A 27,300-nucleotide genomic window follows, 5' to 3' on the forward strand; every position below is an offset into this window, starting at 1 on the left:
AAGGGTGCGTCTTGTACACCGGGAAATACGGTACCTGTTTTGTGTTTGCCTTTCTCCTCCTCAGAAGTGCTTTCTGTGCGACGTCAGTGCACATAGAGAACCCCCAGGTGGTCGAAATCAATCCAGAGCCTTTATCTATGGCCACTTTTCCTTTCTTCCTGCTTTCAGCACAGTTTGGGGTTTCAACCTGAGCGAGACAGTTTCTGATAGCCTAGTTATTATTTTAAGAAAGATGATGGAGATCAAGCGGCAATGCCGCACTCCATTGCCATCTCTGGTCGCCCATGCTTGAGACTTGAGGTGCAGCTTTTTGTACCTGTTTATTTTGTTCCCTTTGGCTCTGCCCTGACTGCTGCCTGTGTTTGTCGCCTTTCCTCTGTCAATAAATCCCCTCTTCATTACTATTATTATTATTACTGGGATAAATGGTGGTTGCAGTGGACATTTGGCTTACTGGTACTGGTCGAGCTTTTGTCAGCTAAGTGTTTATTATACCATGCGTGAGTGATGAGCTTGACAGGGATGAGCAACTAGAGGAATGAAGATGCACTGGGTGTCTATTTTTGTCTTTTTACCAAAATCATCTTCAAGAACTTTGTTGTGCGTCCTCAGAACTCTTCTTGTGCAGATTTTATGCAGATTTGTGCGCATAGTGTAACAAATGCCGCTCTGTCTGCATGAGTGTAAATTTCCTGTAGTTTCTCGACATAGTGTCATGTGTGGCTGTCAGTGGGACTTGTTTGTTGTCTTCCTTTTAATTAAAGGACTTAATAAATACTATGAGCGAAAGTTGCGAAACTGGGCTGTGCCTTATTTCGTGCTCTTCTTGCCGCAGAATGAAATTAAAATCCTCAACTCTGAAGAATTCCGGCACACTGTCAGCTGGCTTCAGTCTCTGCAGCACCTGATCGAAGAGATGCAGGTAAGTCTCGTGCCCACATGCTAAGGCCTCCATCCCCTGTCCAAGTAAAATGTATTGGTGATCGCCAGCAAGGTTTAAAACTTCCAGATAATTTTTTATTAATGCAAACTTCAACCCATGTATGCATGTTAGATGTGAGTCACAGGTCATGAAGAAATGGTAATTTTGTACTCTCGTTATTCCTTCAATGTCAGTATGCACGTGACCATTGCGACATTGAGTTCACAAATGTGTGAATAGTGCCTGGAATCGTAGTTGCTTGAAGACTTGAAAATGGTGGAATTCCTTGCGTGGCATTGTCTAAAAGGAACACAGGGTAGGGATTGGTGTGCTGTGGCAAAAAAATGTCGCACTACTAGAGTAGACAATCCTTGGTGGATCACTGCAATGTGTTAGCATTTTCTGTTGCTGCTGATTCTAGTGTAGCTCCTCCTTAAGGACGTTACATGATCGCTTAAATGGGTTAATGCCCATGCATGTGAAATTGGTCATGCTAGACTTTGCATTCATAGGTGCTGCCAGTGATGGGGCTTTTGCTACCCAGGTTGCTCTGACCGAGCAACGTCTTAGGGGGGTGAGACGCGGGTCTTGAAATGAACATTTTTATTATACAAGATATCGTAATGAAAGTAGGTGCGCATATGTGTTTTTTTTAAAGTTCTTCCTGTTTTCAAACATATAATTTTATTTATTTGAAAATACTGTTGGCCGTGAGGCCGTTACAGTGGTGGGGCGTGACACTTGGAAAGCAAAAAGGTTTCGACGATTATACAAAAATACAAAGTGAATCTTCATCTATACAATCATTTCTTACCGCGTAATGTTTCACTTTTTATACAGAAGCAGTGTTAATAAATAGAAGCAGTGTTAATAAATTAGTTTCAGTATATGTTAATTAGTGCCCATATTACATGAAAATAACTGAAGCCTAATTAGTTAAATTTTTGTGTGTTGTTAAGGCACTTTCTTTCTATATTTTTTGGTTTCGATTGAAATGGGCCTGTAGCCAAAGACCTGCCATCTGGAGCTGTGTTAATTGTGTTGTTGTTGAAGTACATCATCTTATAAAAAAACCTTAAATTTTTGTCCAAGCGCCATAATTATGAAGTATAGTAAAAAACAGCGTAGCTCCACAGTTTAGTTCTTTCTGAATTGAATGGTGTAAGAATAATTGAAATTGCAGCTAAAAACATAATAAAAACTTCCGTAAGGCTAGTCATGTTGGCAAGAAACACGAAGCTGAGAAAATCGCATTTGAAGTGCATGCGCCAGCCATCTGGAGGTCGTTATAGAGGGCTCAAAAAACAGCGGAATGCAGACGTTCCGAGATTATTTCACTTAGTTAGTAATACCAGGTAGTGGGGAAGGGGCCCAGTCTTCAATCAAAACCAAGATGGCGGCCATCGGGGATGCGGTGGAGGGAAAAGGCGGGCGCGAAGTCCTGCCACATTTCGCGCCAAAATCGCCATTTCCACACTTCATAGGCATGAAATATATAGATATTTTAGTAGTTGGAGGTCGTTAGACCTTGAAACTTTTTAGGCAGGAACTTTATAGAGTGTATTGATTCCGAATATGCCGTTTCTGCAAAATAGAAATTTTCACATTTTTTTATCATTTCAAGACCTGCATCTCCTCTTAATTTAACTGCCACCTGCCACGGTGGGTAGTTTGCTTACAATCCGGTCACACGCCACGTACGATGGCGGTTACCATTTCTGCCTGCACTGACCCTTCTAATGCTAGCACATTAGTAAAATTCTTCGGCCGAATGACAAGACTTGTTTACATTTGCCATGTTTTTTTTGTGCTTGAGTATGCCACATGACTGATGAACCTGGAGTAACGTGTTGACTCCCATTTTGCATGGTCTGTATTGGTTGGCGAATTTCATGCACAGATTTTGAAAGCTCTCTCATGTCTTCTATTTTGTTGAGGCTCTAGCCTATTATATGTACTGATCCGTGCTTGCCGCTTTATTAGAAGAATGTGTAATAGTTGCAGATCACACCTGTAGGAGCTCTGATGCTGAAAATTTGTCTGAATAGGGAAGACATGCTGTCCAGAGTTGCAGGCTTTCATACTAGGAGAAGTAAAGATTTTGCAGCTCTAGGGCTCATTCCTGCGCATTCATAAATTGTCTTCATCCTGAAATAATTGCTATGCTCTGCTGGCTTGTTCTGTTCAGGATCACGAGGACATTGAAGACTTTATTGAACAACTCCTGCAAGAACGTGATCAGCTGAGGTGAGTTCGTGGTGAAGTGCTTCATATGCAGAGTAGGCACACGCCTACTATGCACGTTACCAATACTTCAGGCTGTTGCAGAAATCACCTTTCAGGAGGAAAGTGTTGGACTTGACCAAATATACTAAGTTAATTAAAAATATACTAAGTTAATATAGTACACAAGTAGTTAAGGCTTTATGGCTGACGCTGTACCGTATTTACTCGCATAATAGGCGCACCCCTAACTTGGCACTGTGATCAATACTGTATTTACAAGATTGCAAGCCGACACCTCGGCCCCCACCCCCCAATCTTTATTTTAACAAAGTTTTGAACTGACTACTAGTCCTCACTAGTGCTCCTGCCATCGCAGCTGCTGCGAACCCACAGCCTGTACAACGACATCGCGTGGAACAGCCGCACACAGTTTTCTGGGATGCTCACTTTAAACGTCTGTTTGCAAAGCTTCATCTCCAGCCGGGAACATTCCTGACTTAGGCCCACGAAAACCTCGGCGCTTGGAGTCGCGTACGAAAATTTAGGCACGCCGCCTTCGCAACTGCCGCACTTCTCGGCCATATCGAATTTCCAGCCTGCCGCACACTTGCCGTGTTTGAGAGCAAACTCCCAGCCGTGTAACTATTAAGGTGCTTGCCTGTCGTGCTAAAACAGCAACGCTAGGCGGCAAAGCCACAACTACGATGAACTAACACGCTACCGCAGGACCCGGCACTTTGACAGCCACAAAAAAGCTGGATTTGGTGACGCTGACGGCGATATCGATAGCAAAAGTTCGCGGTGGAGGAAAACGATGATAATGATGTGTTTGGCCTTGGGCGCCCTCCGTGGGCGGCATCTGGAGGCTCCTGTGCACATGTGTGGCCTCCGCGATCAAGCGCCCGTTGCGTGCAGCCGGAGCTGATCGTGGAGGCATGGCGCGTGCATTTCGAAGGCTATTCCTGCGTGGGTCGTGGAAAGATTCGGTGCGGCCCTTACACGGATCTTTTTTTTTAAATATTTTTTTTGGGAAAACAGGGTGTGGCCCGTACACGGGTTCGTTTATGCAGTATGTTCAATTTTGCGAGTCGAAAAATTTCCGGAAATTTTGCCCCGCGTAATAGGTGCACCCTGAACTTTGAGCCGGATTTTCTGAAAAAAAAAGTGCGCCTATTATGTGAGTAAATACGGTATATTCTGCAGTGGAATGCAGGGTTTTATGGCTACCCAAAGCTATAATACCTTTCTCTGGAAAAGGTTATAGACGATCAGTACGATTTATACGACATTGATATGGATTGATGCTATCACATGTGCTGCCGTGTGGTAGCGTTACAGTTTACCCCAGATGGAGCATCTGCTGCCACTGACAGATTCAGGCCGTGTGAATGCGAGTGGGTGGTGTAATCGAATCCATTAATTACTGTGTGACACGGTGTACTCCCACTTCACTCTCGGGATCGAATTCGGCAATCACAGTGTGGCACGCTGTACCCCCTTTTCACTCTGACCCACCCGCACCCTCTCACCCTTTCTTTATCTTCCCTCTCCCTCACCTCCTCTTAAAATAGAGAGGGGTATTGTCATCTGTCCACTTTGTCATCCGCCACCCGTGAGTCTCATCCTCTGTTTGTCTTCCCCTTCCTCCTAACTCCTCCAAAAGTAGAAAGGGAGAGTTCTCTCTCCACTTTGACACCTGCCAACCGAGGCTTCTGATAGAAAGATGGACAGATTTTCCCGACATTGAGCTTCTAATGCCACCACATTAAAACATGGGATTAATAATCCCGCTGTTGACCTGCCGCTGTGGCTCAGTGGAATCCCAGCTGGGACAGCCACATTTCAGTGTAGGTGAAATGCAAAAACCTCCATGTGTTGTCTGATGTCAGCGCAAGTCAAAGAACCCTAGCGGTTCAAAAATTAATCCAGAGCCTTCTGCTGCGATGTCCTCCATAGCCCATTGTGTCGCTTCGAGACGTTAAATCCACGTACGAGTACCACATACTACATTAATATTCCTGCTGTCAAAGATTGCATGCCAGAGCCAGCACCTGCCACTGTAGCTTTGTTTCACTCTAATAATGGGTGTTGTGGAGATTGACTCATACATTTCTGGATAAGTTTGCTTCTTTCATCCACCACACATCACAAACATTGGTCTTCTCGTCACACTTTATCGAAATCCACATGCTAAGATTGAGCCCGTTTTTGACAACCTGTCTTCTAAATTTGGATAGAATTGAGCTTGACAGAGGAGCAGTTTCTCCTTCTTCAAAATCCTCTTGACTGACGATTTTCATGGTCTGACATCAGCATTTAAGTAATGAATGCTAGGCTGAAGGCTTGCAGTCACGAGCACCAAGGTGTATATATCTTTGCACCTTAAAGTTGGAGTTCTGTACTATGTTTTCTTGAGCACCTCAGTTTGCTCATTGTCACATAGCTTTTCAATATTGTGAATGCACTTTCTTATGATATCTCCTGGCATCCTTCCTCTTAACGGCACCCTCTGCTCCCGAGGCAAGAATCATGTTTTCCTCATGTTGAATCATGTTGAACCACCATTATGAGTGTTTTCCTCCTCCTCATTGTATGTAATGTACCGTATTTACTCGCATAATGATCGCACTTTTTTTTTTCAAAACATTGACGCAAATTTAGGGGTACGAACATTACGCGGGGTAAATTTTTAACAAAAATTTTTGAGCCCCGAAAACACAAACAAGTTGCAGGTCAGACTACCCTTGTCACTCGGGCGCACTACCCGCGATTACGCCGCTAAACGCGCTTGGCGATCTCGGCTTACGTTGTTAACCGATAAGATAGAGTGTGAAAAGCGCACGAGCTGGCCCGCTTCAAGAACATACTTTCTTCGCATTAAATCACGTTCCAAGAGCAACGCACGACGCTTTTATGCAACTTTCGATCTCGTCCGATGGAGCAGCAACAGCGTACAACACCAACGTTCCGCGGCGCTCAAGCTACGCATTTTACCGCCGTTACGCCGAAAAATTTCCGGTCCCTGCCGCATCATTAAAGTAGGCGACAAATTCGGAACGCTCGCAGCACCAGATTCCGCAAGCTTACCGCAATGATGTCGCCCGCGAGCGCGGCGGACGACGGCGCTCTGTACTCCCGAGTCGTTGCTAGGCCTAACTTGTTTCGTATCGAAGCCACAGTGGACGGCGCTTTTGAACTGACCAACGCTATAATGAATGTTCTACTTATAGTTCTGCCTTACTGACAACCTTATTGTTTCGTATTAAAAGAAATATATACGATCGACTCAGCGACGCTTTAGCAGCGGAGCTGGCGTGCAAGCAGATCGGGTCAGTCGCGCTGCAACAGTGGCAGCTGCTACGCGGCTGCGAGCATAAAACTAGCTTGTATCGCAGTTATTAATCCTACCAGCAACTCGGTGCAGGCTAGCGATCCTCAAGGAGGATTCATTTCTGACATTCCTGTATCCCAGGGCTTATTATTTACGAGAACAATAAAGTTTAGCCGGATCCCCGCGTCACTTCGTTGCACCGCAACCCAGATCGGTGGCGAGCCTTGCGACAGCGGCAAACCGTGATTCGAGATTACCGCAGATAAGTTTGGTATCTGCGATTAAGCATAACCGCATTTAGACTGCCCATGTGACTGCAGGTCAGCCAACAGGCGGCTGACAGAGCAAGATGGTCATCTGCACGTGCCATCTGGCAGACAGATAGCAAGTACGATCATCGTGGCTAGACTCGACATCGTCGACAAATTGCAGCGGCAAGTTCGGGGTGCGATCATTACGGGCGGAATAAAAATAGAATTTTGCCAACAAAATTCGGGGGTGCGATCATTACGCGAGTGCGATCATTATGCGAGTAAATACGGTATCTCTCTCATCACCTAGAAAAAAAAGAAAGTCAGCAGGCCGGCACTGTGCTAAAGCTGACTGATACCAAAATGCATTGTGGCTACATACATCTTGCGCGAGATTTTTTGAGGTTTCCTGTTCCAACTCTCTTAGTTAAAGCAAAATCGTTTAGATATTTGCCTGTTCTTGTATGTACTCTGGCACTCTTCTTTTTCAGCTGCTCCAAAACAGCTTTTATAAAATATGGCTGTCTTTGTTGCATGAGCTCACTATTTTTGAACACCTTTGCGGTGCTTTTGGTCCTTTGCTGATAAACACGAAGGTTCACATTAGGAGAACTTCTTGTTGGGCAAGTTGGTTGCTGTTCACTGTAAATAATTAAAGGCGCCAAAAAACACACACACACAAGATAAGACAACGTGACAAAGCACCCTGTCTCGCTGTCGTGTTGTCTTCTCTTGTGTGTGCATGTTTTTTTGGTGCCTTTAATTATTTACACCGAAGGTTTAGCCGCTAACAAAGCATAGTCATTGAGCTCACTCGTGCCTTCTGTGATCAAGAAAGACAATATGATACCAATTGCTAGCAAACTTGTAGTGACTGCTTAAATCACTGTAGAGCTGCCATTTCTTGGAACATATGCCAAGTCGTGGTGGTGGTGTTAAGCATTTTATTCAGTAAAGAGCTTTGCACCCCGAACTGGTAGGGGCCCTTAGCCAAGGGCTTCTATGGCTTCAGCTGTTGACTGCACCCACTGAACCAGCTGTCTTTGGTCCTCTAGGCGTGAGCTGGGAAGCACGGCCTCCCACTACTCAGGTTGTGGGTTTGGAATTTTTGGGGCGGCCTGCATGCTTTGGCAAGCCCATGTAGTGCGATGCAATGTGGTGTTTTCCCTGCATAGCGGGCATGCGTTTGAGTATAATGCTACAGATGAACACATACCCACACATCAGCCTCTTACACCACATATACGAGGGGGTAAGATAAGATAAGATAAGATAAGAATTTATTGAGTACAAATCGGTTACATAAATTCAGTATACAGGCGAGGGTCCCAAAGTCAAGCGACTGTCACGGGACCCCCGGTAGATTAATACTAACTTGATTAAAAAACAAGCAGCATCACAGACAGGTACAATTAGCAGTAAGAACAATGGTATTTTAAATAAGTAACATTTATATAATGAGAATGAAATAGATTAGCAGGGCAAAAACAAACAGACAAGCAAAACCAGAATAACAACCCACTATAAATAATATTGAACAAAAATAGTACAGCGTTCTGAAAAGACATATAAAGAAACAATTGAGAATACAAGGATACAGTTGTCAAGAAACAAAAAACAAAGTAGAAATTTCTAGCAAATAATTAAGTACAAGAATTTTCTAAAGGGAATAGAAGCAGTTCGCTCCACATTTTGCTGCAAAAGAAAACTTTTTAAATACGATTTAAACATAGACAAAGACATAGGCGATTTTAAACTCGGGGGTAAATTATTCCACAGGGAAATGCATGAGAAATGAGAATGACGTTTTCCATAATTAGTAAAAACTTGGGAGAAACCGGACTTATTTTTGTTTGAATTTATTTGTTCACATTTTAAGCACAAACCTTCAGTCTCCTTCAAAGTATTCCCCACTTGCAATGATACGCTTGTCGAATCTTTCATTCCATTTTTCAAAACATTGTTTAAATTCATCTTTTGTGATGCTTGACAGTGCCTCCGTCGTTTTTTCCTTCACCTCAGCAACATCAGCGAAACGCTTGCCATTCACCTATATTTTCATTCTAGGAAACAAAGAAAGTAGCACGGGGCAAGGTCGGGAGAATATGAGGGTTGAGGAATAGGGGTCATGCCATTTTTGGTCCAAAATTGCCGTAGAGACAGGGCTGTGGGAGCAGGGGCATTGCCATGATGGAAAAACCAGTCACCTGAACGCCATAAATCTGGCCACTTCCACCGCACACTGTTGCCCAATCTTTTCAAAACATCCAAGTAGAAAGCCTGGCTAACTGTCTGACCCTGCGGAACAAATTCTCAATGGACGACTTCTCTCACGTCGAAAAAACAAATCAGCATTGTTTCGAGGTTTGGTTTCACCTGATGAGCTTTCTTGAGGCGAGGTGAATTTGAAGTTTTCCATTGGCATGATTGTTGCTTTGATTCAGGATTCGATTCAGGAACACTTGAGTTGTCCCCATAGCATCGTCCTTGTACGTCTTTCTTAATATTTCAAGAGTTTCCATTCAATTTTTTCCGAGCAAAAATCAGAATTTCACCGACGCACGCTGTTCACGAAAATCAGCCATTGCAAAAACAACATTCACACAAAACAGTCGTCACTCTAAAACTCTGCCTAAACTAGTCTGACCTCCTTCAGCGACGGCACTCGGCTTACTGACTCTGGAATGTTCGTTCTATGCGCTCCTAGTGGCAAAACGCGGTACCACAGAAGCTTTTCCGGCCAAAAAATTTAGTCCGGTTTCTTTTGGGTACCCCCTCGTACTCCACATTATGCTGGGTACTGAAAAGCCAAGTTTTGTCACCACTGGATAGATGCCATAAGATTCACGCAGCAAAGAGCCAATGGGTGAACACAAAATCTGACAACCTTTTTCTGTACTCGGGGCATGCGAGATGGAAGCCAAGTATGCATTTCTGCATTAAAATGAACTGAGCCCATGCTGACTGCGAATTCCTTTCTTTAATTAAGTATTTTTCACTTGGACCTGCTTATAAACACCTGTACTGTGTCACTATCAAGCATAGCATCAGTGGTGGTGATTGTGATGGTGTGTCGTTGGTTGAACACAGGTAGAGTGCTGCATCTTTTTTGAAACCTCAGCTTTTGTTGAGACACCCTTACGTCACCTTTTTTCTTTGACTGTTATTTCTTCTCTGTGCTGCTGCCCAGGAAAACCACCAAGTCCCTGTTCAACGCCAACTTTGGGAGCATCTTCCGCACGCACCACAACCCGACGTACTTCTCGCGCCGCCTGTTCCGCTACTCCGACATCTACATGTCCCACGTCACCAACCTGCTCAACTACTCGCTGCGCCACACTTTCTACCCGCGACGCGGAGCCCTCCCCCACGAGTGCCACACCCCGCACAGCTAAGTCTTTCGTTTTTGACCAAGCATGCCACGGCTGTGTATTAGGGAATTAGGGTGTGCCACTTAGTTCACTCATACACTGGCAGCGTTTAGTGTGGGGAGAAATTAAGTCGGATGTTTCCAGCGGTGTCAGTACGAAACGCTGGTAAACTGCACCCCTTCTCTTGACTGCACGGTGACCTGAACGACGGCATAATGCGTGGCCGCCCAAACCATGCCACAAGAGGTGCAGTAGCTTTTGTTGCTGAAATACATCGTTCCCTCCTCGGAGAACCAGGCCGTTCTATTCAAAGTGACCAGTCTCCAACAGTCATTTGCTGCTCTTTGTACCCTCGAGACAGGATGTCTTAGATGAGCACCATCTCAGTATCGTAATGGAGTTTTGGGACTAGCAAGCCATCTATATTACCACAGGCTGTTGCGAGGTTATCCTCAGCTGTATAGCCATCTCAGGCATTATTCAAACAATCATTGTGGGGTCTTGCTATACACGCTGCTCAGTCTGTGGCTTTTGTGACACCGAATGTCACTGGCAGCTACTTAGAGCAGGAAAATTGTGGGGCCAGCACATCATGTGTGGTTTGGCATTCTTTTTTTATTTTAGGTGTTGGGGTAGTACTGACATAAATTCTCTCATGAGAGTCAAGTCAAGAAATGAATGCTACTGAGAACTGAGATGATGTTTGTTTGTTTGTTTTGAGTCAAGGCCTGATTGTCTACTTTATATTTGATGACAACTTACCTCTGTGTGTGCAGGTACGAATTTCATTGCTCAGAGGCTAAGTAAGATTTTGCCATTTTGCTATATAATTGGGTAATTAACTGATCAATTGGGACATTCAGGAATATTACCTGGAAGAAAGGTCTGCTGATTGTTCAATGGCAGCGCAACATCATATTAAAAACTGTTCTTAATCATAACTTGGTGTATATTTACTGCATGCTTTAATTTTGGAAAAATTTTGGGTGCGGAGCATTATCGGCAAAGAACCGCAGGGCCGAGGAAATCTTGATCTGCTTAGTCGTGTTGTCTCGCTCTCATAAAGTAACATAAAGAAATGGAAATCAGCCTGTGGAGGTGAACAATGCAGATGTTATGGGAGAACGAAGTATGTGGGTGTTACGAGTGGCGGCACTTAAATATACAGTGAAAAGCGGATGGCAGTTTTTGTCCTTGTCAGGGTACTATTTAGTCTGTTTGTGTTCTGATACAAAATGGAAGTAGCATTTATACTCAAATTTGTTGCCTTCCATTGTAGAAGTGCACATGCAGAAGTCGCTTTATTTTCTTATTGCCTAATATTGTACATTCTACTGCACATGGTTTATGGCGAAATTTTTAATGGATGTTTGGTTGTTATATGAGAGGAAGTATGTCAGGATATTTGTGTTATAGTAATCTCACGGAGTTTGACTTGTTTGAAACTGTTTTGGTGTTGTTTTTTGCAAGATTCGCATTCAGCCAATTAGAAGTTTCACAGCAGCATTTGTGACCAGTAATGAAAAGCACAGTGTTGAGTTATTGTGCATTGTATAGCTAACAGGTAGCAAATATTTCTTTTCATCTTTAACTTCAAGAAAGCGTTTGCTTCTGATTTTGTGTGCGTAATATGGCCTTGGAGGTCTCACTTTTAAAGTCTAAGGTTGTTTAATGCCTAGTTTTTTTTATGAAGCTTTTAAGTAAAGGCTAAAAACAACTCCCTGGTCTCAAGGAAAACAGGTGGCTGATGCAGCATTGTATTTCACCTTGTGTGAAAGTGCGTGGGTGGATTCACTTTTTTTGCTTTTTGAAAACAGTTTGTATGGTTATTTAAGCTATTATGGCAATCTTTCGACTGAATTTAGTGCTGCAAGTCAAGCATTAGAAGAAAAAAAAAACCCTGCTATATTGGACATTTATTTGCTAACATACTTGTTGCTGGACATGTATATTTAACAGCCAAATGGATTTTCATTATGCTGTGTACTGCTGTGCGTGTGCTGTAAGAGTGGAGATACGCTGATGCTAGAGGGCTTTCAATGTACAGACTGTGTTAAATTTCAAGCCTGTCAGAGGTAATTTTTTTTTTCCTGCTGAAGTGTGCAAACCCCTGTACTGCTTTTAAAAAGGTGACTAGTAGCTTGCCATTGGGAGCCATTAGACTTGTCTACAGTCTTCAACACGGTCCCGGTGTGCATATCATGCACTTGCTTTACAGCGTAGATGTGCAGAAAATGCTGTCTTTAGGCAAAAGAAATAGTTAGCGCATGTCTCGTGAGATAGAAAACGAGTACTTTGGTAGGGTTTTTTTTTTAATCAAGCTGCAGCATAGTTGAAATGGGAAGTAGTGTGCCATAGGTCTTAGCCAGTTTGAATAATAGAGGTTCAGTGCTTTTACATGCAACTTTTTTTGTGCTTTTTGCCTTTTTTGCAAGTACTGCTTTTGTTTATGCATTGATATTTCACGACATGCTTTATGTCGTACAGCCATTTACTGCTTCATTTAGTACCTTCTGCCAATTTTTTTTGTTAAAAGAACAATTTTACCTTGCACCACCCATCTGCTCGAGCTTTATGGCAGAGGCATGCACCTTGGCAATAGTTTAGTGTATGCATTTCTTGGCTGTGAGGCGTTAGCCTGTTAAAACCTGGTTATTCAGTTTTTTCATGGTGAATGAAAGTTGACCTTTCAGTGGAATAAAGTCTGCCGTTTTTGAACAACAGTATGTGTGTGTTGTTAAATTTTGTGTTTGGTTGTCAGGCTAGTAATCATTATTCTCTAGCCCTTGTGGGAAAACTTTCCTTTCAGTTGACTACAACTGGCATTTAAGCAGCAGTTGTCAAGATGAATTTTAATTCTGAAGCCTTTAGGGTTAGCCCTCGAAGCTTCCTACGTACTGCTCCTCTTCTTGATTTTTGTGCTTGTATGACGTGTTATGACCTTGCTGCACAGCTGCCGTAGTCTTCCATAAAGCCGGAAATGAAATTCCAGTAAGGAAGGGTGTCAGCAGGGTGACATGATCTTGCCAATGTTATTCACCGCAAGTTTATAGGAGGTATACACAGGCCTGGACTAGGACAGTTGGGGCATAAGAGTTAATAGAAAAGACCTTAGTAACCTGCGATTTGCTGATGACATTGTCTTGCTATGTCACTCGGGGGATGAATTGGAAAACACAATCAATCACTAAGACAGGCAGAGCAGAATGGTTGGCGTAAAAATTGATACATAGAAAACCAAAGTAATGTTCAGTCTCAGAAGAGAACAGCAGTTTACAACTGGTAGTGACGTGCTGGAAGCGGTTAGAGAATGTCTACTTAGGGCAGGTAGTTAGGGCTGGTAGGAATAAAGGACATTGCATTATCTACCAACGGCTACCGGGGCACAGCGGCATAGCAGGCAATCACCGCACAGATGAGGTTGCACGAACTGCTCACCACGACAGCGATTTAGTGTCGATCCCCATTTCCAGGTCAGACGCAGTGGGCAGGCTTCGTGCACTTGCGCGGGACATCACATTTGCTGCGTGGAATTCCAGCCAATTTTCCAATTCATGTTTAATATCCTTGGACCCAGGTCTGAAGCTCCGGCTTCCATCCGGCATACCACGATGTGAAGGAACGTTGCTGGTTAGTAGCGATAATTGAATGGGGTGAATTGAGCATTGCAGCGACCTGCAGAGGTAAATTCGAATACAAATTTATCACCCTGTGTGAAGTTATAAAGTGGCCAAAAAAATTGTGCTTCTTTCAGGTAAGTGTGTGGGTTATAAGAGGGTGTGGCGATACACTCTGCGCATATTTTCACGCAGCCTCCGCCTTGTTACCATCCGGCCCAGCGCAACACGGCTACACGCTGCTCTGCGTTACCGATAAAACACAGTGCTACTGCTGCGTCACCCGATGCATGCGTCGCCAATGGTGGCTACAAAAACGGACTGCCCGGCTGGGAAGGGCGGCTTTTTCTTTCCGCTCCCGTGACGAGCGTAGCATTGGTATGCTCGTCCGCCGCCACCGCTAATCAAATGAACAGTTGTTACGTTTTCATGTTGGAATCCATCCTTCAGCAGGAACGACATCCCACAAGGGGATTTTTTTTTCTATCGTAGGTGATCGAAATTAGGGGTATGGGTTATACGGAGAGGCGCATTAAACGCGCCAAAATAGAGTAGTGTTGTTTGGCTGGACAAAACTAGGAGTGAAATAGCGATAAATAATAAGGGGATCTTCAAATGGCAATGGCACAGATTTATTACTTAGCATGTTTTGTTTGTTATTCCTTGAATTATCCTTGGCATCTGGACATGGCAGCCAGATGTTCATGCCCGATCCTTTTCCGGCTTGTGCAAATGGCAGTGATCATGTGTGCTGCCATTGCCAAGAGCAGGCTGCATGGTCTGCTTCTCGCCTCAAGCTCTGAATCTCTGTAAGGTAAGGAGAACTCTTGTCTTTATCTTTCAGCACCTTTTGATTATTTAGGAAAGTTGTAAGGGCTCCACTAGGCTAGTGAGAAGCAGACCATACAGCCTGGTTACTTTTAACGAAGACAGTACCTTCTTCAATGACGTTTTTTTTTTTCATTTTGGATAAGGTCTGCCCGAGTTTTCGATGCCCATTGGATTGCTCTCTATGTGAAAGCCGTGCCATCATTCTCTGGCTACCGTCCCTTCAATGGTTGGTGGCGTTGGTCCTGGCAGCCATTTCTTGGCTGGTCCTGGGTACGGGCGATTTTCCTGACAAAGTTAACCCTGCCCATCCACAGAATATCAGCCGCTAAATTTCCTTCCTCGCCATCTTCACATTCAGGCAGCGGGCAATGCCCCGAAATGTAAAGATGGCTGTGGCCAAACGGCAGTTACTTCTAGAAACTACCGCACCGTAAAGTCGGCCCTGGTCCTTTCGAGCAGTAGCGCATGTGGGTCACGATGTCCCCAGTGCACTAAGTGTATTTCCCTGAACTCCCATCAAACGGTGAAATCGTCCTTTGACCTCTTTACACTGTAACCGTAGCAAGGGGGGCCACTGATGCAAGTTCAGTTTACCAGCAGGAATGATCGATATGCTTGAGGTCACTTAAAATTGAGAACATGTTTCAAATGACAAGGTCCTTGCTTACAGCCGTCACCGTACGTGTTGCCAACAAAGCACTGAACAGGGATGCTTCATGCCGACTGAAAATTCTCTTCCTTAGGGAAAAAAACTCCCTATTTTAGGCACTTTTACAGTGATAGCTGTTAAGCGTTTGTTTCTGAGTTTCGCAGCGGTGTAATAGTAGTCCTTGTCGGTATTACTGGAGGATGGTTGCCATTGGAATCACTCAGAGGTGGTTACCATGAACGGAGGAGGGTATGACGAGAACGGAAGAATGCGTAACCAGAGGGTGGAATTACCAGCGGAACCATTTGCAGGGTGGTTACAGGGTAAGGGGGGTATGGCGAGAGTGTAGGAGTGTGTAACCGGAGGCGGGTTACCACAGGAGCCACCCAGAGGAGGATGATTATCGTAGATGGATGAGGGTATGACGAAAGCATATAAATGCGTAATCAGAGATGGATTGCTGTGAGAACCTCCATAAGGGTGGCCACCATAGAAGGAGCAGCGTATGGCTAGAGCATAGGAATGCTTAACTGGAGAAGGATTGCCACGGGCGGGTATTGAAAGAGCGGATGAATCGCCAACTGGAGGATGGTTACTGTGAAAGGAGCAGCTAGATAGGGTGAAGAAACCGGAGAGAGGTTGTCATGGGAACCACCCGGAGGGTGGTTATAATGAGAGGAAGAGGCTATGGCGAGATCGTGAAATGGCGCGACCAGAGGGTGATTGCCACGGCAGGCACCCGGAAGGTGTGCGTAACCTGGTTACCCCGAAAGGAGGAGGGTTATGATGAGTGCTAGGAATGAGAACCATCCGAAGAGTGGTTACCGTGGAAGAAGGGAGAGTATGGATGAGCGGAGGAATGTAGCATGGTCCATCTGAGGCGACTGCTGCAAAACGTGCCGCCGAGGAGAGGAGAAGCAGCTGTGGCGCCACGCGCCTAGAGTGGCGGTCTGGAGGGGAGTGCTAGTCGAAGAATGAGTACGTGTGGAAAACCATAAATAGCCATCTAGGACTGCATAGATATGACATCGCTCTCATATACTCTCTATATCAATATATAATGAAACATAAATACCAGCAGTCACTAAATAGCACTGTTACACAGTTGTAAACATACGCCTGGTGAGTTTTTTTTGCCAGCATCGTATCGAAAAATTCCCACATTTTCTCCTGAATTTTTTACGGGTTTTCATTAATGATTGCAGTACAGACCGTTACTAATAAATGTCAAAGTGCAGTAATATGCCCAGTACTGCTCGTTGAGTGTGTTGGTGTTTCCTTTTCCTTGCTCCATGTATTTGAAGCAGAGGCGAGTCACAAAAGTGGCTAGGAACGCATTTCTTAACAAAAGCGAAAGAAACATGCATGCAAATGACATCATGAACTCGCATCTCGTACCTGTCTTTTAACATTTAGGGTCACCATAGTGTCAGTTCAACATAACTGCCGTATTATTCCAAATTGTCGATCCGTTGTACTGGTCGATACCATAACTTCGGGAAAGGAAAAAATATTAAGTTCAAGTTGTGGTGTAAGATAGTTCATCCAACGAAACCTTTGAGCTATTAGAATGAGATTGAGGTGCACGACACAGTGCAGCGTATCGGATATCGCTGATGCAGTGGTGCTGGAAGAAACATGGCACCGTGGACAGCGTGCTCCTAAAAACCCGATGCATGTGAGAACACAATGGAATATGAGAAATGGAGCCACCGCTATTTCATTCTATGAATATTCGGCAGGCAGACAGTATAAACATCTGCAGCGTCAACGCTGTCGTAGTAATTATCGTTAGTAACTTATTGAACAATGAAGCAACGATAGTGCGAACACTGCCAGAGAGACAACGATTAGTGCTGATTCTTACCTGGGAACCTTTTTTGTGGCTCCAATTAAAAAGGGAGGGCGCGTGAAACCTTTGCAAATGCTAACAAAGTGGAGCTTTTGGCTAGTTGGTATTGCATTTTTTGAAAATACCGTGTTCGCTGTTTTCGCGCCAAGTTTGAAAAACTGCAAATAGTATAGTGACAGTAGCTGTCGTATCTAAGGATGCTTGAAGGTGACTGCGAAAAAAGTCTGTTCATCGATTGTGCCCCTTTCTTTCTTCCTTTGTGTTTGGAGCCGGGTTTTTGCCGTGTCCTGGCTGTGATCTTTCTCTTTAGGCAAAAATGCCTGCAGCCAAAAGAATTTGCTTAATTTCCCTGCCAATTCTTAAAAAATTGGACCGGACGCTTAAACTCTGCCTTAAATATATGACGGGATAATGTTAATAAGTTAATGCTATAGTCCCTCTTAATGCCCATGTATGCGGAATTTGTCATTCTCTCATACCACTCCTTGGCACAGTGGTGCAGCGGTTAAGGGATACGCCACTGCCCTGCGATGGCAGGTGCTGCCAGTGGTGGGGCTTGTGTGACCCAGATTGGTCTTCCGGTGCAGCCTCTCGCGATCAATAATTGAATTACTGCCACCTGCCATGGTGGTCAGTTTGTGATGATGCCACAAAGTCACGTGACCTATAGGTGACCCACCCGTAGCTTGCTTCTCCGGGAGGTAGTCACCTGGCCACCCTACGCCAGCCTATTGTTTGCTGACAATATGCCGACGACGCCGGATTTTCTGCAAAACGAAAGCATCAGCGCTATCTCGTTAAAATTGCATAAAAACTCATCAGATATTCCCTTCTCCCTGTAGACCCAAATTTAGAACGAAAACCCTCTGAATAGAACATAAACGGCAGTGAAAGGCGCGCTTCCCCCTTTTAATGCCGTGCCGCAGCGTTCGCAACTGAAGATGCTATCACGTGGCCTCTATTGCAAATGGACATCAAACCGGCGAACAGTTCAATCCATACACAGAAAAAATTACCGAAGACACTTTGGAAATTCTAAAGTGTGCTTGCATGGCGAAAGCATTGTGGTCAACCCACTGCCGCTTCCCCCAACCGCCTGGCGCGGAATCACTGGGCCGCTTCGGAACCATGCGTCTCACTCACTCGACTGCAACGAGACGTCTGGCGAAGGAGCGGCAGTGCAGCTGCCACTAAGCTGCCACCGCCGATGGGCGCGCGCTCGTTCTACCGCTACTGTGTGACGTCACGGTTGCTATGCGCAGCTGCGCCCCCCACCGGCGCGCCGGTTGCTAAGGAGGGGAGGAGGTTGCGCCGCTGCGCGGAGGAGAGGCCACAGTTGGCACAATTCCAGCGCACGGACGGACACCGCGAGCATGAGCCATTAAAGGCTTTCTCCTTAAAAGGAACCGAAGCACGGACGAGGGTGACCGTAATGGGCGAACGGCAGCTTCTCTGCGCACTGCACTCTGCCGCGCTTGGTTCTCATAGTGCGATCAGCCAGGTCCCAGGTCAAAGCCAACGCGCCTCGAGAGGCAACCGCCGCTTCGTCGTCGTCTTCTACAGCGAGGAAGACGCGCGGCGAGGCGCGTGGCATTTATCCCCCCCCCCTTCCCCCGAACGCAAACATCGTCTCGATGTGGAATGGGATATGTACAGGGAGAGCAGGAGGAACAAAACAAGAAAAATAGGGATGAGGTGAACTACACAATCCGCGCTAGTTGAGATGCGGGGAAAGTCAAATTTGCGCGTGGGGTAAGGGGATAAAGGTACGAAACACAGCGCTCAGTCACGCGAAAGGTACAGCTTTAAGCGCACTACATGGACGATTTCAGACCGTTGACGCTGAGGGCTGACGATCACAGTTCCATCGGGGACAACTTCGTAGTTGACGCTGTTCAGGTGGTGCAGGACTTTGTACGGGCCGAAATACTTATGGATAAGCTTTTCGCACAGCCCCTTGCGGCGCAAGGGTGTCCACATCCACACCTGGTCACCCGGCTCGTTGTGCACGTCCCTGTGCCGAAGGTTTATAGTGTCGGGCATCGGCGGACTGCTGGTCCTTGATGTGCAAGCGGGCCAGCTGACGGGCTTGTTCAGCTTGTTCCACGAAGTGGCCTGCTTCAGAGGGGAGCTCTGCGTCGCCGTGGTGGTGGTGGTGAAAAACTTTAATCAAAGAGAGCTTGAGGGTAAAAAGAAACCCTGCTGCATGGTCGGTATCCTTAGTCCGGGACACCGCATGACGAGGCCCCGTCTCGCGCCCGCTTGACCAGAGCCCTTTGGGACTCCAGTGTGGATCAGTTGAGGAGGGCAGTCTCCCATGCCTCTCGGGTGGGGGTGGGGGAGGGGGGAAGGTGAGGATTCTGAGTACATGCCCACACCATGTGAAAGATATCGCAGATCTCTCCACAGTGCGGGCAGCGCCCATCTGTGTTCGGATCGAAGTGTTTTGCTATTGCAGGACAGAGAAGGGTTCCTGTCTGCAGGCGCCGCAGAGTTCGCTCCTCCGCCTTACTCAGCCCCTTGGCGGGTGCCGGGTAGAGACGGTGGCTGTCGCAATAATAAATTAGGATTTCGCGGAACCGCAGAAGCGGTTTATGAGCTTCTGAGCCATGAGAGCTAGGATGAGGAGCCCGGTATGTGAGCGCTCGGGCGGCCGCATCAGCGGCCTCATTGCCTCGTAGACCCTGGTGGCCAGGAGCCCAGATAACTTTTGTGCGAGTTGGATCGGCGAGAGCGCGTCTTAGAATTTGCGAGGCAAGAGGTGATATTTCGCCTGCAAGATAATGTTCACAGGCCCGGCGAGAGTCTGTGATTACCGTTTTCGATTTTGGATCGGCGGCAGCGAGAGCTATTGCGACTTCCTCCGCTCGTGTTGAATTTGGGGCCCGAAAAGATAGCCCATCGACATTCATTCCCTGGTGGACTACGGCAGCCGTGAAGAATCCCGCGGGCGACGGCCCTGTGATGTCCACGTAATAGACGCCCTCTTTATAACCATATTGCCTCTCAAGCGTGCGAACCCGCGCTTGTCGTCTGCCTTCATGTGAAGCCATGTCCATGTTACGCGGGAGCGGAGCGACCAAGAGCATGTGGCGCCACAGCACCGGGATGTTCTCCGTCCCCTCTGGTATGCATGTGTGTTGGATGTGTAAGCGGTTTAGCAGGCGGCGCCCAGGCACCGTCTGCGATAGCCGCGTATATTGGTTCACGAGGTGGGCCTCCCGCAACTCCTGATAGGAGTTTACCACTCCCAACGCCTTCAGTTTGGCGTTGGAGGTAGCCACCGGGAGGTCCAGCGCTCGCTTTGTTGCCTTCCTGATGATGGCGTCAATGCGCTCGTCTTGTTGTTTGGTGGTGCGTAGGTACGGCACGGCGTAGAGGATCCGGCTGGTCACGAAGGCATAGGCGAGCCGTAGCGCGTCCCTGCCCCGCAGACCACCCCGCTTGTTGGAAACACGGCGGATCATGCGCCCTACCTGTTCACCTATGCTCTTGAGTTTCGCTATAGTAGAGTCCGGCCGAAGTTTGTTATTGATGAACAGACCCAGGATCCGGAGCTCCGCCACTTCTCTGATGGGACCGCCCGACAGAGATATGTGTAGAGACGTGTTGTCCTTGTGGTTTGTCCTGACGTGTAGAAGCTCTGATTTGGCGGGAGCACATTGGAGACCACAGTCGGCAGCATATGCTTCGACTATGGAGGCGGCCTGCTGAAGGCGGTCCTCCATCTCCCCAAGGCTCCCCTCGGTGGTCCAGATTGTAATGTCGTCTGCGTAGAGTGCGTGTTTTATGCCATCCACCTGAGCCAGTCGGCCGGGCAGGTGCATCATGGCGATGTTGAAAAGGAGCGGTGATAACACCGCCCCCTGTGGTGTACCTCGTGTACCTATAGAGTACGGGCCGTATTCCTCGTCCTCGATCCGTAGGAGTGCCTGACGCGCAGAGAGGAAGTCTCTGACATAGGCGAAGACCTTCGCCCCGCAGTTAGTGGTGTTCAAGTTAGAGAGTATGGTGCCATGTTTAACATTGTCAAACGCCCCCTTAAGATCGAGGGCGAGAATGGCCTTGTCGTTTTGTTGCATGGCTGTGGGTCGTATTATGTCCCTGTGTAGTTGGAGTAGGACATCCTGTGCAGACATGTGCGGGCGGAACCCGAACATAGTGTCTGCAAAGAGGCCCTTACCCTCCATGTATGGAGAGAGGCGATCCCGAACCATTGTCTCCATGAGCTTTCCCACACACGAGGTTAATGAGATGGGTCTCCCTGCCATAGACGAGACGGAACGGGGTAAACTGGTCGGTTTCCTGCGTCGCGGTATTCTATGCGAAAGTGACGTAGGGCAAGTCCTCCTCCTAGGTTTTGTGTTCAACGTCGACGTACATCGAGATCATGACCGCCAATGTTTTGTTGAGCCGTCCCGTTAGACCATTGGTTGGGGGATGATACACTGTTGTTGGTCGATGAGCTGTATGGCTAAGCGTTAAAGATGTCACGTAGAAGCCGGGCTGTAAACGCCTTGCCTCGGTCAGTAATGATAGTCGATGAGGCGCCGTGTCTAAGCACGATGTCGTGCATTAAGAAGTGGGCAACTTCGGCGGCAGTACCTCGTGCAATTGAGGGCCTTCATTTCAGCGTAGCGGGTATCTGTGGCGATCCACTTGTGGCCTGTCGACGAGAGACGAAATGGCCTCAGAAGGTCCATGCCGACTTTGTCGAATGGTATTTGTGGCGGCTTGATGCACTGAAGCAGTCTGGGAGGCTTGAGCGCGGGAGAACCCAAGACTCAGAGCCATTTTTTGATTAGAGAGCCAGGTCCCAGGTCACAGAGCCAGCGCGCCTCGATAGCCAACCTCCGCTTCGTCGTCGTGTATACCAAGAAGAGACAAGCGTAGATGAACAGCTAGGGGAAGCGGCGCCTAATACGGGCACGTGTCACAAATAAAATTGCAAATTTGTTCAAAAATTTCGAATTCTCAATTTATTATTTTTGTTAATCCTCGAATCTTCATCTGTCTCGTCGCGAAAAATTTATCGAAATATTCAGTACAAATTTAGAAAATGACGTTCTTTTGGTGAGTAGTCGTCGAAAATTTTGAACGAATCGCGCCTCCGATAGCATACCAGCGCATCGCGCATCCCGCAGGTTGCTGAGAGCGGAACGCCATCGTATCACCATAAAAAAAAAAGATATCAGAATATCCGCGCTTTTGTTGGTTGCAATGCCGCATTTCTCTGACCAAGAGCAGAAGCGTATGGGGTGATAAATGAAGCAGACGTGGGAATAAGCTTTAAGGTTGTTTTTCTGAGGTTTCACTTTTCCTGCTATTGCTGTCACTCAACCCTGCGGCATTTCGTAACGAATGGCAGTAGGATGACTCTGCTTTTTGCGCATGAACCGGGAGGCGTTAGTGCAGTGAAGGTACTGACTTCTTTATCTAATAAGCGCTTTCGTCTGGGCGAGTTGGTTCATAATGACTTCTTTATGACTTAATGACTTCTTTATGTAAACGTACAATAGTTTTAAACAGTTATATTTCTGTATGGAATGGTTTAATGTAAATATGTATGTAAACATGTAAATATGTAAATGTGCATTTTCATGAGTGCTGAGCATCTCAACAAAAAACAGATAGCCTTACTGCACAGAACAGAACTCTATAAACATGCTGACGCAAAAAAAAAAAAAACGCGCACTTTCTTCTTAACCAGAGATGACTTGACGAGAGTGTTAATTGTAATTACTCAACACATATACTAGCTGGCTTAAAATAGAATGCAATTCTGATATCAGTTAAAAAGTTACATATCTGTGCTAAATTTGGTTACATTTTGTGCATAAATAACGAAAACACTTTCAATTGTCCCATACCCCTTTACGGCCACTTTCACTGGTCTATTTGGAACGGGTGCCAGAGTGACCGAATCTGCCACAACACGACACAATCCTGATCGACCAGCGAAACACGAACATGCTCTAGCAAGGAGTCCAACGGAAGCTTTCACGCGCAACTGTCTCCATAAGTTGGGCCTGGCTTCCATTTGCTCATATTCGCTTGACGCTAACTAGCGATGTTGACAGTTCATTCATATGGTGCACATAGCTTGTGAGGTTCATCGCATTTAGTCACGCCCTATGGCTAATGACGACCAGGCCTTGACAATGGCAACATGCGCTGCGGCGCGTCGATGCAACCGGTGATTTTTCAACAGTTTGTTAACCGATTCGAGAAACATTCTCTTAATTTTTTTTTGCCTTAAGGGAACGTACATTACGTCATCGTCACTGGTGCTGGTCTCTGGGCTTCTTAATCCGTTTCCGAATTAATCGGGGCGAGAAGCGTCACCCTTCGTTTTGACCACGTTGTCGGAACGTAAAAGGCCCAAGGTTTTTCAGCTCTTCAACCGCGCTAGAAACAGGCAAACGCGGCTTTTGCGGAGCTTACGGCACCGTAACCTCGGAATTCCGGCTAAATCCGCCTTTTCCCGGCGTATCAAGAGGGAGCGCTCCTCCACGGAGCGTGTCGCTCCGAAACGACCAGTAGAACTCGCGAACTTGATGCAGGTCTACCAGAGGAATTCGCATTCGCCGCTGCGGAGCAAGAAAATCTGCTCCCGATCGGCCAGTGGAATTTGGTTTTAGACACAACCCTCCGGTGGCAGGGACACTTTCCCGGTGCTGAGCTGGAAAAGGATCAGCTGCCTGGTACGGCTTGAGCCGACCGACGTGAATAACGCAGAGCGGACATTTCATCGTTAGCGTGAAGCAAAAGTTTACAAAAAATTAATCTCCTGGAAGCGTGCTACCTTACGTTTAATTGTTCACTAATTGACATGTCTGGATCAGTCATCATAGTCACTCACAAGAAGGTCGACTGCGCTGGTGAAACGTTCCTCGAGTGACAGAGCTCTACTTTCGCCCAAGAACGCGCGCTTATTCTTTCGTTCTTTCTTCGTCTCGCACCGTCGTTAGTCGTGTCCCAGATGACCCATTCGGCCCACTTCATCCATACCACCGCACATTGTACTTTTCCGCCCCAAGTCGCGCAAGCGACCGGAAAGAGACAGCGCGGCGTAACGGTCACGACAGTCCGAGCAGAACAGAATAACAGCAAAGAAGAGCGCTTTACCAAGCAGCAAGCAAACAGCAACAAAAAAAAAAAAACGAAAGGCGAACGCAAGTGTGGTGGAAGGCTGCAAGAGTGAGTGGCGCGCGAAACAGCTTGCGCGCCAGCGTGCCCGCGGAAGAAAAGACAGTTTTACCTTAATCGTTTGGCGGGGTCCGCGCGTGCGTGCGCAGTGCAGCGTATACGGTTTGAATGTGCTATCTTTATTTTTTTTATCTGCGTGCGTCCGGATTCCTTCGGCGCTTTAGAGTTTCACGCGAAGAAAGCCGTTCACCTGACGCAAGAGCACTGCGTCTGCGCTTCGGACCTAGCTGGCTTCTGCAGAAGGCGTGCAGTGACTTGCGCCTTTCGGGATTCTGCGCCGTGGTAGTCTGCCGCTCGTGTGACTCAACCGGTGGACGACTCATTCACGGACAACCTGCTTCCATCCCTTGGTGGTGATTTCTACTGGCCACTGCAACCAGTACACAACACCGCGGACAACGCGTCGACGGAGCACGGTGCGTTTGTTTCCGTGGTTCTTATACCCTCGCTGGATCCTGTCATCGTGGTCACCAGTGGGGCGTGTAAGGAAGTGTGCTCTCCAACGTTCGGAGCCAGGTTTGTTTCGCACGTTTCCTTGGGCTGCAGTACAGTGGGGAACGTCGAGTAGTGCGTGCTTCTGCGAATTCAGCTCCTACGTCCCGCAGGTCAACTGGCAGTCATGTAAAACCGCTGACTGTGGATATAATTTGGTACCAGTTGAAGCTGCACGTCCAGACCTCCACGAATATTGACTACACCCTTGAGCTACATCATGCATTGCAGTTCAGCCGAAGAACATTGCTGAAGAAAAGAAACCCCGACTTGAAAGCGAACGAAATCGGCGGCTAAGTTCAAAAGTGCACTGGACCGTGTACCACAGCACGCTTTGAGCAGTTGTTCAAGGTGCCAGACCTGTACTGCAACGATTCGCCTGTGGTCGTGCCTAGCCATTGCAGAACTTGGCTCAAGGAAGCAAACCGTGACAGAACCGCAGTGAAGGAAGGACACGGCAAGACTTGGAGCGACAAAGCCGCCGACAGCGACAAAGAACAGTGTTCTTCCATTGGTCACTCTCGCTGAACGGAGTTAAGCGACGTTGGGTCAAGGTAAGAGCCGTTACCCAGTGCTCATTGGGGCCGCCACCCGCCGGGTCATAGCAACGTGTCCTTGCAGCGCAACCAGCCAGCGAGTCTTAAGAACTTCTTTTTCCAACAGTGCAAGCGTATAGTTCCGGCAATGGGCAAGCTGCCTCTGTCCTGCGATTGCACCAAGGCGGTCACGATCACGCCACGCCCCGGCGAGCGTCCTGCCGACCCCTTGACGCCGGCGCGGGTCCTGAGGCTGTCCTTCTTCACGCTCATGTTCCTCATGGGTGGCGTGATGCTGCTGCTGCGCATCTTCTACGAGAGCCGCGACGGTTTCACGTCGAAGGCCGAATCGAGCGGTATCCCGACGGGCATCATTGGCGGCGCCGTGGTCTTCGTCAGCGGAGCGATGCTGCTCACCGACGTCGTGGTCATCCTGGTGTTCATCGCCCGGCGCCCGTCCTCGTCCTCGGAGGCTGTAGACGCTGCTAACCTGTCCTCCAGCACCGTCGCCTCAAGCGGCGAGTTCCTTTCGGCGTCGGTCTCATACACCAAGAGCCAGTGAGAAAGCGTGGTGTTTGTGCATCGCTTCTCGCGTCACTTAGCGCGATGAGTGAGACTGTTTTGGGCAGCAACATTTCGTTATTTTTGCGAAGAACGACGACATTGGATGCGACGTCTGAATTTCAGTAAGTGAAAGACTTGACTGTGAGCGTGTTAACCTACGCAATGAAGGACTGTTTCACGCCGAAGTTTGTGTTGAGCAGCTGGATGCAGCGATTTTTGCTTCAGCTTCGTCGCATATTTTGTAGTCAGGAACGTTCATGTGGAGGCCGTTCTTAGCTATAGCCATAGTCCTTCGGAAGGACTATGCTATAGCTTTTCGGGTTACGTCGAAATGGTTTGATGGATACAGATCTGCTTCGCTGAGACTGCAGTGTATAGATGAATATGTGCATTTTGTTCTTTGTTGCAGGCGTTAGGAATACAAGAAATTTAATTTGTTGGTGCGGGATGTGCTAGCATATGCTGCGTTTAAAAATGCTCCTTCACGTATTAAAATTGCGTGCTGGTTTCGTACCCATGCTCTAAGCGACATTAAATGACTGCCAAATAACTTGCGCTAAAGATTTCTTTTTTTTTTTTCAAGACTTTGTCTGTGCAGAAAAGTATTTACACCACATGCAAGTGGTCAGGTGTTCAGTAGCTTTTTTTCTTCTGTCGATTCACAAGCGCGAGTGAAACATTACAGCTGGGGTTTCCGGGTCTGAAGTGCAGTTTCACTTCGTGTTCTGAGTGGAAATGATTAGCTTGTATATTTTGTTGCTATTACGCCTTCGCATACGTACACGACCTTGAACAGAATAAACGAAATTGAACTAGTGCTCATGTGTCTGACGATGGGCGAATGCGCTACGAGTGGTTATCTTCAGAAACAGCGGCGCGTTGCTGGACAATCGCTGTCTCATCTCTTTAGTGTTTGACTGCTTATGAACGAGTTGTATCCCTCGAAAAGAAGGAAAATTCTAGCACATTCTTGACGCTGTCTGAGAAGGCAAGTGAAATTAGAGCTCCGTTCGTGATGGGGCGCTCCAACCTTCGGGTCATTGTTTTTTCACAATGCTATTCTTTGCGCCTTTGCACTTGTCTATGTTGCGCGGCGCACAGTGTGAATAAAAATCTTGTTGCGTTCAAGGCGGTGCCTTCATTTGTCTGGATCAAAAGCCTCGGACGCTGTGTCTTGAGCTTGTCATGTCTCGTCCTTATATAGCCTAAAAATAAATACATCATATGTTGTTAAGCCTTGAAAGTGTGCCGCTTTGCATCCTCGCGATTGTCACGGCCCCATAGTCGTCCACAACTGGTCAATTGGTTGCATTCGTTTCAAAAGCTAGGCGACGTTACATTTAGCCACATGTGCCACATTTCTCGTAAACGCAGCGACGATAGTGCTCTAACTTTTCGACGTCGTTTTTGACAGCCGTATAACGGAATACCCAGCATATCTTCGATCGC

The 27,300-nt window shown here is 47.0% G+C and overlaps 1 protein-coding gene across 1 annotated transcript in view; it reads left to right on the forward strand.

Moving 5' to 3' along the window:
• Nt5c (5' nucleotidase C) overlaps nt 1-12,824 on the forward strand; it is a 37,347-nt gene extending 24,523 nt beyond the window's left edge. Inside the window, exons 12-14 of the mRNA XM_089545874.1 lie at nt 836-922; nt 3,111-3,169; nt 9,921-12,824. Of these exons, the coding sequence (XP_089402000.1) occupies nt 836-922; nt 3,111-3,169; nt 9,921-10,125 (351 nt within the window). The 3' untranslated portion in view covers nt 10,126-12,824. The remainder of the gene's footprint in view (nt 1-835; nt 923-3,110; nt 3,170-9,920) is intronic.
• Nucleotides 12,825-27,300: the final 14,476 nt, after the last annotated feature.

Source organism: Amblyomma mixtum, chromosome 5 (genome assembly GCF_055824585.1).
Source record: "Amblyomma mixtum isolate Tamu chromosome 5, ASM5582458v1, whole genome shotgun sequence".
Lineage (NCBI taxonomy): Eukaryota > Metazoa > Arthropoda > Arachnida > Ixodida > Ixodidae > Amblyomma > Amblyomma mixtum.